Source organism: Carassius carassius, chromosome 1 (assembly GCF_963082965.1).
Source record: "Carassius carassius chromosome 1, fCarCar2.1, whole genome shotgun sequence".
In the NCBI taxonomy this organism is placed as follows: Eukaryota; Metazoa; Chordata; class Actinopteri; order Cypriniformes; family Cyprinidae; genus Carassius; species Carassius carassius.
In genome coordinates this window covers 34,121,591-34,133,865 of record NC_081755.1, presented here as the reverse complement: position 1 = coordinate 34,133,865, position 12,275 = coordinate 34,121,591, and the positions used below count along the sequence as shown (strand labels likewise).

Here is a 12,275-nt window from a genome sequence, read left to right as displayed (position 1 = left end):
CAAAACAATTTGCTGTAGTCTCATTTACTGGTCGGACACAACGGACTACAGGTTTGCTTTTTGAGATAACAGGTGAAAGATCAAAGTGAAATATAACAGAACTATGATCGGATATACCATTGTCAACTACAGACACATTACTAACAGATAACCCCCAGGACAGAACTAAATCAAGGGTATGACCATGCCTGTGAGTAGCATCACATACTGACTGTATTAACTTAAAAGAGTCAACAAGGTCAGAAAACTGTTTTACTAAAGGTTTAGAAGGGCAGCAAAATATGAATGTTAAAATCCCAGAGAATTAAAAGATTATCAGCAGTTGGCACAATAAAAGAAAGAAAATCTGAGAAATCCTGGATGAAATCCTTGTCATACTTTGGAGGGCGATAAATAAGAGCATAATAAACTGTGAATGATAGCTCCACCTTAAAGAGCTGAAGTTCAAAGCTTGTAAATTTCTCCAGTGGAATTAAGGTGCATTTGAAGCTGTCCTCAAAAAGTGTGGCGACACCCCTGCCACGACCAGAGGATCTGGGAGTATTTAAAACATTATAGTTCACTGGCAGCAGTTCAGAAAGAAGGCAGGTATCCATCGGCTCAAGCCATGTCTCAGTTAGAAACAAAAATCCAGATTTTTTGAAGCAATAAAATCTTGAAGTATAAAAGTTTTATTTCCCACTGACCTCACATTCAACAGCACAGCTTTAACTGTGATGTGATCCGTGGATTGATGATGCACTAGCGCCGAGTATTTCAGCTCCTTCAGATAATGCTGTCCTTCGACAGTCCGTCGATGTCGCAGCAAAGGCCGGAATACTGCAGCAGACTGATCAGGGTACACCGGTAGGAGCCACGTTCGTAGATCCCGATTTTTTGCGCAGATTTCGCGTACGTTTCTCACGTTCTTCACTAGCCTCCCGCTGCACTTTCCCCGTCTTTTTTGCCGCTTCTTTTTAAAGATTGAGCCGCAGTACAGATGGGATAGCTCTGGTGGTATGGACCATAGGAGCTCAGGGAAGTTGAAACCGTGCCCGTCAGAATCATGCTGACAATGCCGGCAACCCACAGCATTTAGCAAGGCTTGAATATCCAAAAGTGATGAGCGCTCATATCTAACTCATTCTCATCCCAATTTCGTCAACATCCTACGCACATGGCACCCTCTAGCGTCAATATGAGACACAGATTATGGGTTAGGGTTAGGATTAGACCGCTAGGAGGCGCCTTCTGGCCCATATTTATCTGCGTCTAATATTGACGCTAGAGGGTGCCATGTGCGTAGGATGTTGACGAAATGTCAAAAGGGTCAGTATATGACGCCTTGGGATGAGAACGGTCTGTCATATCTCAACACGGATAAAGCAAACGCCGGAAACAAGGACATTACTAACAAAACACAAGTTAAAATCCTAGGGAAACGACGGCTAGCCGTGCAACACGCTGGCGCCATCTTGGCTAGATTGATGTTGGAGTTGCAGTTATTTGATGGACAAACCCAAAACATTTTACTCCAACTATGAATAAAGGAACCTCTATGTTTACCTTTGAGTGTGAAACCGTGTAAATACTACATATTTTGAGGAAGAATTTTTTTATGATTTGAGAAAACTGAATTTAGATTAAATAAAAACATATGCAATTAATGGGTAATATCTACCATAGCCTAGTAAATAAGAAGTATCAAACAATACATTTAAAGGCATGGCATGGCATGGTTACAGAGTTTAATAATGGCACAGAAATGCAAATGTACCTTTAGAGGGCACCCTATGCAAACCTACTTCTATTTGTCTTCCTCAAAAGTCTCCAAGCTATTCATCTCCAGACACAAAACTTGTTTGTGACGTCGATGCATCAACTTGCTCTTTTCATAACATGACAATGGATATTGTGTCTAAACTGGGTTTTATCTTCATGTTTGCTCTCACAGAATGTAAGATTGTCTTGAAAACCTGTTGATGATCAGACTTATTCATGTGCACTGTTGTAAATGTTAATGTTGAACTGTTTGTTTTTCAGTCTGTTGGTGTCAAACACTGACTGAGTCTGAGTCAGTGGTCATTAAACCTGGAGGATCTCACAGACTCATCTGTACATTCTCTGGATTTAGTAGTAACCCAGACTTAGCTTGGATCAGACAGACTGCAGGAGGAGGTCTGGAGTGGCTGGCATACATCTCTGGTGGTAGTAGTTATATATACTACTCTCAGTCTGTTCAGGGACGCTTCACCATCTCCAGAGACAACAGCAAGAAACAGATGTATCTGCAGATGAATAATATGAAGAATGAAGACACTGCTGTATATTATTGTGCAAGAGAGACACAGTGATGAATACAGCTACAGTTCTGTACAAAATCTGAGAACAAACAACTCTCTATTCCGTTTCGTATTCCTTAAACAATAATTAAGGGGAAAGATTGATGTAACCCTTTACAATACATGTGCAATATAGATCATTCCAGCAGCACTCTTCCAACAACCATCCATAAACCTACTATCAGCTAACAGAACATAAAAGAAAAATATTAACCAACAGCAATATCATAAACAGCAAAAAATGACAGATTTAAAGTAAGATCTAGCAGAAAGATTGTAATAAATGTCATACATTGATAATTATTAACTTAAAAAGAGAAGTCACTGCTTGACACTTGAGTGTATAAGTACTGATCTTTTTCTTATACGTCCAGAGTTTATGATGCTAATGTGTCATCGTCGGGAGCTCTGAGAAACTACTGCTGTTGTTTTGAACTAAAGCGTTGGTTTCTGATCCTTGTCCTGAAGAATCTCCAAGACCCCAACACTGCATGTTTTTGATTTCTCTCTTATCTGACACACATTTAAAGTCTTTGAATCTCTACTAATGAGCAGCTGATTGAATCAGGTGTGTTTGAATATGAAAGTCATAAAAAATTGACATTCTTCACCTTTTTATGTGCTTATAGGCTTATGTTGTCTCTTTTCTGTATCACTGTAAAAAAAGAAAAGTTGACTTAACTTAAAATTACAAGGTAATTTGCTGCACAGCTTTTTTGAGTTTACTCAACTTTTAAACGAATCAGTTCACTTAACTCAATGCACTGAGTAAGGTCACATGTCTCCCAACTTAAGATCTTTTGTTCAGCTGATTGAGTTTTTATAGTAAAAAAAACTTTTGTTATGTAATTTCAACTCTTAATGTTATTTTCACTTGACTTAATAAAGTACGTTCAGTTGACTAAAAATGTGTTTTTAAACAGCATCACAAGCAACACATTGGTAACTTTAGCCATACTCATTCTTAAAAAAAAAATAATTAAATGAGTAGGCAAAAAAAAAAAAAAAAAATTCAAAGTGCTATCTCATTCAACCGGTCCTAAATACTTTAAATGTTCTATGTTTAACATTTTAAATTGTTAACACAAAACATGTTACAAAACGAGCAATATAAGTGCAAGTTAAAGGAATACGCTGACTTTTTGGGGCTTTAGCTTATTCACTGTATCCACCACAGTTAGGGTGAGGCTCCTTTGTCTGTTCGGTGTTGGCGCGCTTCATTGCACATGCGCCAATTTCATGGTTGTTACAGTGCGCATGCTCCAACCTCCAACCCAACTTGTATGCTTGTTAACTTGAATTTACAAATTGAATTTACAATCAATTCTAGGTTGGTCCAATGATTGTTGAACCAACGTCTTTTCACTAGTTATGCCAACATTTTTGCATTTAATTGTCCAGTTAACTAAAATATAATCATTAGTCTAACTTTTTGTGAGTTGGATTTTTTACAGTGTAGAAATCAATTATTCCTGATATGAAATAAAATAAACATCAAATGGCAAAAGCATTGAAGTTTCAATTTTTTTCACTCTTTACAGTGTATTATACAATCACTGATCTTGCACATGTGCAATAGATAAAGTTGATAAAATACATAAATATATGGTCAGTGCTTACTGTCTTGCAATTACCTATTTTCATGAGTCTTTAAAGGGTAACTTTTTCTTACATGAAATGACTTTGCAGGACAAAACCTCCACTTTAATTGTTTAATTCAATGTTATCCACACTGTTCTACTGTTGAATTCAATAAACGTTTAAGCGAATATATTTTTTTCTTTGGATTAACTTAGTAGAAGATGTTTACACTAAATGTGAATAACTTCAAGACTTTTTTATATAAATCAAGAATATAAAATGTATCAACTCATTTTGCATAATTGTTCAGAATTATCATAAGGATGGTGGAAGGAAGATGTTTATATCAATGCAAATCTCCACCCTTCTCTCATGTGGAAGCTACACAAACTGGATCAGACATTCGAGTGGAAACCAATGGAATGGATTGAATATTTCTACAGTTCCAATAGCAATGGTGCCACAGATTCTCTGAAAAATAAGCTCAGTTTCTCTTCTGAATCCTCCAGCAACACAGATATTTTAATAGGAAAGAATTTCAACTCTGAAGACACAGCTGTGTATTATTGTGCTCACGATACACTGTGCCACAAACTGCTATAGAACCTGTAAAACAAACCTCTGCACTCAACACATATGCACATGTATTTATTTATTTTAGACACAGCATTCTTCAATGTTTTTTGAGCATTAATAAATATTTTGCTACTGAAATATGATATAACCTTTATAACCACAAACTGTCCTTTTTAACATAAACGACTTTGCTTGATTTACACATGTACAGTATAACAATGTTAGACAACCAAGAGCACCTTTGGAGAATCCCTTACCTTTTCCTACCAACAGGTTTTGTCAGATGGCTCTGAGTGACATTCTTGGATTAGACAAGCATTAATGACGACATAATTTCACCTAATAAAGTTATTTTTGTAGCTAAATTTACAGTTTATTCAATCCCTCCTCTTACAATACACACATAATACATGATTGGTAAATAAATGCATGATCTCAGCTTACTGTCCTGTTGGTATCAACTCTTAAAAAGACCCTCTTTCTTATGAATCATAAAGTATTTTAAATATTCCTGTTCATCAAAAATTTGTCTTACTTAATCCAATAAATGTTTACAAACATATCAGTATCTAGCTACTCTTCAAATCTCTCATCAGATACATTTTTACATCCATGCAAATCTCCACCCTTGTCTCTTGTAAACAGAAACACACAGACTTCATAAAGGCTCTTTGTGATTAACAGAGCAGAGTGAAAATACAAGCAGCATCATGTACTACATATCAGTACTGCTAGTTTTGGCAGCTGCACCCTGTGAGTATCACCAATGAACATTAGTTCAGATGTGGAGCTCAATTTGTATTACTGAAATGATTTAATCATTGTTCATAGGTCTTTTCTGCATTGAGCTGGATCAGCCTCCTGTAAAGGTTGTAAAACCAGGAGAAACATTTACCATCTCCTGTAAGATCACTGGATATTCAGCCTCAGGTGGAGACTACACAAACTGGATCAGACATTCAAGTGGAAAACTGATAGAATGGACTGGATATTTATATAGTTTCAACAACAATCGTGTCAATGAGTCTCTGAAAAATAAGATCAGTTTCTCTTCTGAATCCTCCAGCAACACAGTTATTTTAACAGGAAAGAATTTCAACACTGAGGACACAGCTGTGTATTGTTGTGCTCGCAATGCACTGTGCCACAAACTGCTACAGGACCTGCACAAAAACTATACTAAACATTTTTTTAATAAAAAGTTATTTTTTATATTATAAAGTACATATTTTCACACAATAACCACAGCATTGCAAAATCAAAGCAAATAAATAAATGCATGTCAAACACTGAATGAGTCAGGTGATGTTTTAGCCTTTGTAAATCCTTCTTGTCAAATTCATCCACTAAATGGTATGTAATAACCTTGATTGCTCAACTGACCCATTGAAAGAATAATTTAGGTGCCAGAAGAGGTCACCCTTCCATAAAAAAAATAAAAAACCTTATTAGATTTTGAACACACCCTCTCTGTGTGTCCTCATGCAAATATATCAATGCAAACTCAACTGCCATATTTTCTATTTAAAACTAGTAAATGAGAGATTTACCTGAAGAGGAGAGACAATGTTTTCCCTAAAGCTCTTTGTGTTGTTGGCAGCTGTACAGAGTGAGTGTTTTATTTATTGTTTAAATGGTTTAGGCAGTTTCAGGGTGTTATGTATTGTGATACTTTAGATATGTAAAGATTTTTTTGTCTCTCTGTTTAGGTGTTTACTCACAGGTTGTGCTCACACAGTCTGAACAGTCAGTAGTTGTGTCTCCAGGTGCTTCCTACAAACTGACCTGTGCCTGCAGTGGGTTTACTCTTAGTAGCACTCACATGCACTGGATCCGTCAGGCACCTGGAAAAGGACTGGAATGGATTATTTATTATTATTCAGATTCTGATAAGAGCTCAGCTCAGTCAGTTCAGGGCAGATTCACAGCATCTAAGGACAGCTCTAATCTCTATCTGCACATGAGTCAGTTAAAGACTGAAGACACTGCAGTGCATTACTGTGCAACAGATTCACTTTGCTTGTTTTCATACAGCTACCCTTACAAAAACTCAGGAGGGGGAGAAATGGAGATGACTGGTGTTTTTAATAAATGTATTTCACTTTGATTTGTTTGTGAAGTGGTTTATTAATTTACACATTTATTTTTAAATCACTCTTTCTGATCTTTAAATGTGTTATAAATTTATACAGCCAGGTTAAAAGGAGCAACATATCAGCAGTTGGTTTACTGATTGAGTTCTAATGATTACAAATAATGTCTATAAGACACATTCAAAGCAGTTCATTTCATATTAAAGGTAGAATTCACCCCAAAATGACCATAAAGCAAACCACTGTCTATTTCCAAACCTATATGTTGTCCTTTCTTAGAAAACAAAATGTGAAGTCACAATAACATTAATATTACTTTATACATTTAATGCATTTTATCTAATATTTTTGGAGTATGACAGAAACAGACCTCTTTCAGTTTCTTTAAAAGGCCAGCCACAATTTGCACATTTTCCGTAGGCTACCACAAAAAAAAAAAAAAAACTAATGAGTAAATGATGACATAATGTTTATTTCTTGGTGATGTATCCTTCAATATTTACCCTGTGCACACACACATTATCAATACTCAAAATGCAAATTCTCCAGTATTTATACCCATCCCCACAGTTGCTGTGTGTAAGTCCCTTGTGTTGTTACGAAGCTGAGAAGAACCACTCATAAAATCATGTTTTATCTGTTTGTGCTTCTAATGATGTCTGTTACATCTTGTGAGTACAAAGTTTTTTGTCTTGAAGTTTTTTCTTCTTCTTCTTCTTCGTTTTATTTTTTTACTTTTTATTTTAGCAGTAATTAACATCATTAGTAACCACAAAAAAATACCTTTTTATTTGCTGTTTGATTTGCAGATGTGTACAGCAGCGTGGAACACAACCAGCCAAGCTCTCTTTTGGTAAAATCTGGAGAATCTTTTACCATTTCCTGTAAAATATCTGGATATGCTCTCAGTGATGGCACTAAGGCACCTTCCTGGATTAGACTCACTCAGGGGAAGATCCTTGAGTTCATCGGCATGATCCATGCTGGAGGAGGAATAGACTACAAGGATTCATTAAAAAATAAGTTCATCATCTCCAGAGAAACATCTACAAGCACAGTATACCTTAAAGGACAAAATTTGCAAACTGAGGACACGGCTGTGTATTATTGTGCTCGGTACACAGGCACTATGATGAACAGCAGTTTAATGCCTGTGCAAAAACCATATGCACAAAAACTGTGGTCTAATTTTAACATCCACGACTTAGTTTGGATGTTGAAGGCCATAATAAGATCTAAATCATTATACAACAGAATCTGTAGGCTGTTATTATTGAAAACAAAATGTGGCAATAATTAAAAGTGAATTGAATGTTAAATGAAATTACTTATATATAAATTATATAAAAAATATACTTAATATGGTTTATTAATTTACCAAATAGGTAAATGAATAAAGGCAAGGCAAGTTCATACACAATGATAATTCAAAGTGCTTTTACACAAAAGGAATGTGAAATAATCATAAAAAATAGTCACAACAATAAAACAAGAAAAAATTAAAGCATTTTAAATAATCTAACATTTATTTAACCCTTATGCGTTGTTGGGGACGTTTTCGTCCACTAGGGGGTAAAGTTGAGTCTTATTTTGCCCACAACTTTCTCTGTGTTTGAGCTAATGGAATGATTTTTGGTGACAAATCTTATTTTTCAAAAACTCAACGGTACACTGTGGGCAAATTCACTACCCTTTCGTTATGTTCGTGGATGAAAACATCCACTAAATTAAACTGCTGTAAAAATGTATCAGATATTTTTTTTTTTTTTTTTTTGCATAAATCTATTTATCAACCTCAGTCCTGATCAAAACTACCAAATGTTTAAAAAAATCCAAGATTTTAACTCTTTAATTGCCAAGTTCATAAATGATGTCACTGATTTTGGAAAAAAAAAAACATACAAAAATTACATTTTCAATATAAAAAGTAATGGTGGACTGAATATTTTTTACCTTTTATCACAGTCTTGGGCATGTCAAAGATCAGTAACAAGATTGGCTTTGATGCATTGTTAGTTTTTGTGCAGCATTAGATTTTAATTTTTTCTCCCTCATTTGTTGTTGGTGGCTGTTTTTGCCCCATTGACTTCCATTATAATTACATTTTTTGATTGCAAAGCCATGACACCATATAATCATGCATTCTTGTTTGTTTGTGGTTTTCCCTTTTGGGAAGAGGTAAAATTTGTTATTTTTACAGTTGATCACTAGGTGGGACAATTAACCCTTTAGATAGGCTTGTGCAAAAAAAGGCTTAGTTTCTGGCTTGTATATGGAGTTATATGGAGTATAACAGCAAATTATAGTGTTTGTGTGTGTGAGAGATTCTTGATTGTTGGTGGTTTTCCCTGTTGGGAAGAGGTAACATTTGTTATTTTTTTACAATTGGTCACTAGGTGGGACCAATAACCCTTTAGATAGGCCTGTGCAAAAAAGGCTTAGTTTCTGGTTTGTATATGGAGTTATATTTTACAGACTGTTGGTGTCAAACACTGACTGAGTCTGAGTCTGCAGTCCTAAAACCTGGAGAATCTCATAAACTGACATGCACTCCCTCTGGTTTGGAAGTTGCTGGCTACTGGTGGTTTGGATCCGACAGAAGAATGGAAAAGAGCTGGAATGGTTGGCATTGATCAGATATGATAGCCAAGAAACATATTACTCTCAGTCTGTTCAAGGAAGGTTCACCATCTCCAGAGACAACAGTAGGAAGCAGGTGTATCTGCAGATGAATAATGTTAAGAATGAAGACACTGCTGTATATTATTGTGCAAGACAGACACAGTGACTGAAATAAACACAGGCCAAGACAGTAGACAGATAAGACATTTTTACACAAAATAATGACTGATGATCTATAATATTTGGAGATTATAGTATTTAAATGAGAAAAAAATATATGCTCATGTTATTCTGTTGTTTGGAATTGTCTTGAACACTATTAAAAAAGGTCTCTAGAGTCTGTCTTACATTGTAACAAAAATAACATTGTAGAGACTCTACAATGTGTCTATGACTAAAATACAGTCCTAAAAAGCATTCACTAACTGTAATATATAATCCCATTTATCCATGTTATTGAGCTACAATATTATTTCCATATCAATAGATGCTACTATTGTCCATGAAATTAACCTCAAAGGATTCAAGCTCAACCGACTCCACTGATTTTGCTAAATTAGGGTTTAGATGCAAATGAACTGATGTCTGCTTCATATTTAAACAGCTACACTGTGGAGTGCAGGACTCATCACAGTTTAACCTTCAGATAAACCATGTTCACTTCATTTATCCTGCTGTTGCTGTGTCTTGTAAGTGAATCCCCTGGATAAACAAACAGTTTTTAGTGTAAATTTTCATATTCATAAATCTAAATGTTGTGTTTATCTGCAGGTATTGACTGTCAGGTTGTGCTCACACAGTCTGAACAGTCAGTAGTTGTGTCTCCAGGTGCTTCCTACAAACTGACCTGTGCCTGCAGTGGGTTTACTCTTAGTAGCACTGACATGTACTGGATCTGTCAAGCACCTGGAAAAGGACTGGAATGGATTATTTATTATTATTCAGATTCTTCTAAGAGCTCAGCTCAGTCAGTTCAGGGCAGATTCACAGCATCTAAGGACAGCTCTAATCTCTATCTGCACATGAGTCAGTTAAAGACTGAAGACACTGCAATGTATTACTGTGCAAGAGACACAGGAAGAAGTAAGAAATGATGTCATGTTTGAGTTATGCAAGCAGGTGTGTGTGTGTGTGTGTGTGTGTGTCATTAAAATTTCATTTCATTTAATTAAAATTAAATTGAAATCCTATAAACACTTATTACTCTTTTTACTCTTGGTTTTCAGTAAATCTGTGCAGACTAGTCTGTTTTCTATACAGTATGTTTCAGTATGAAATCTAATCTGTACAGTTTAAAATATCAGTATTTTAAATATTTCTGTTATGGAATAAATTATCTAGGCATTTTTATAATAGAATTTCTACATCATAACTTCATTATGCAATATGATGCAACAAGTGTAGCTTCCTTCCTTCCTTTCTGTGCTAGAAACTGATTGCTGAAAATGAATTGTCAATAAACAATTAATCTTTCAACCATCTTCAGGCCCCACTTTGCCACAATAGGTCAATTTAAAAAAACACACACATTGTAAGACATTATAGAACAAAAGCGGGGACGTGCAGATTTCCTCGGAGGAAAATAGGGGCAAATATATATATAATTCTAAAATTCTAGTCTTCAAACGGTGTACCAATATGCAGTATGTACTGTAATTATAGCTAATTATAAACTACTTACAATTAATGCGACAACTTCTATTTTATGTTTGTTGAAAAAAAACAGAAACTGAAAACAACAGTGGATATGTAGATTTCAATCAATTTATAAATAAGATCGAGAAGATACCACTTCACTTCACATTATCCAATGAATTTGAACTTGTTTAAGGGGCAAACAATCTATAGCAATGCAATGGCAATGATGTCTCAGACTGACAGATATAAGTAATAATACTCAAGGTTTTTTTTTTTTTTAAGAGATTTGAACCATTTGATACGGTTTTGTTCACATTGTTATATTAATTATAATTCAAATGCATTATGTTTTATTGACCACAATATTATTGTAGAAAATTGTTGAGATTGAGCACTTTCAGAGACGTAGCAAGGGGGCAGGCAAATGCCTGGGGCCCCGCATTTTAAGGGGGCCCTCGATGGCTGACCATTTAAACCAGCAGGAATGTTAATTTTAATAGCTATAACACACAGCGATATTTCTCCATATCCCTTTATGGAGCGTCCTCTCTCAATACACTGGTTATGCTTTTGCTGCGTCAGCCGCCTTTTTCAAACAGGTGCAGCATGTCCTCACAGTGCTGTAGATTAGAAAATGCATGATGTACAGTAGAGCGGAGCAGAACACGGGACCCCAGCGTTTTTAATCCATTGCAAATGGAAGTTTAGCTTGCACATAGGAATGAACTGAAAGGTTCGCACACACACATAAACGCACGTTAAACATAAAGAAGAGGACAAATCCGACAGGAAGCCTGAAGTGAAAAATAGAGGAGAAAAAGATGAAACAGAACAATGTTAAGCATAGGCTCCAATTTATGTTTCTGCCCACTATTCCACTCCAAACCAAATAAAACATTTTATTCATTCATTCAGTCATTCAATGTTTCCATGATCAAATGAGGTTGTCATACAACAACCATGCCTAGAATATTTTAACATTGCCATTTTTTACAGCCTTATTAATTAAAAATGAGAAATATATTTTTCTCCGTTCGATATTGCACTTGAATTCATTAGTCTACACAAAATATATTATTGGTGTCTCACAAATTAACAGAAAATGCACAGACTACAAATACACAACTAAACACGAGACATTCTTTCCGTGGGCTTCACCGCAACTTGTTCATTTGTTGATATACATCAAATAATTAAATAAATAAATAGGCCTACCTATTTAGAATAGGTACTTAATTAAAAAGCCTATTAGGCTAAGTAATAAAACAGAACTGTATGTGTTATTTCATCAAATAGAAGTTTGGTGGTTAATGGGCTTCTGGCGACATTAATTCCAGGAGAGAAGATAATTATATAGATTTGAGTGCACAGGTTTAAGCGTGCACATCTGAGAAAGAGAGAGCACACATCCATTTTTGCATTATATACTGTTAAATGTGTTTTG

The 12,275-nt window shown here is 35.4% G+C and overlaps 1 gene segment (V, D, J or C); it reads left to right on the top strand.

Annotated features, from left to right (window-relative positions):
• The first annotated feature begins 1,762 nt into the window (after positions 1-1,762).
• On the top strand, positions 1,763-2,341 carry LOC132147174 (Ig heavy chain V region 6.96-like). The segment is given in 2 exon segments: positions 1,763-1,936; positions 2,023-2,341. Coding segments are annotated over 2 exon segments (369 nt in total).
• Positions 2,342-12,275: the final 9,934 nt, after the last annotated feature.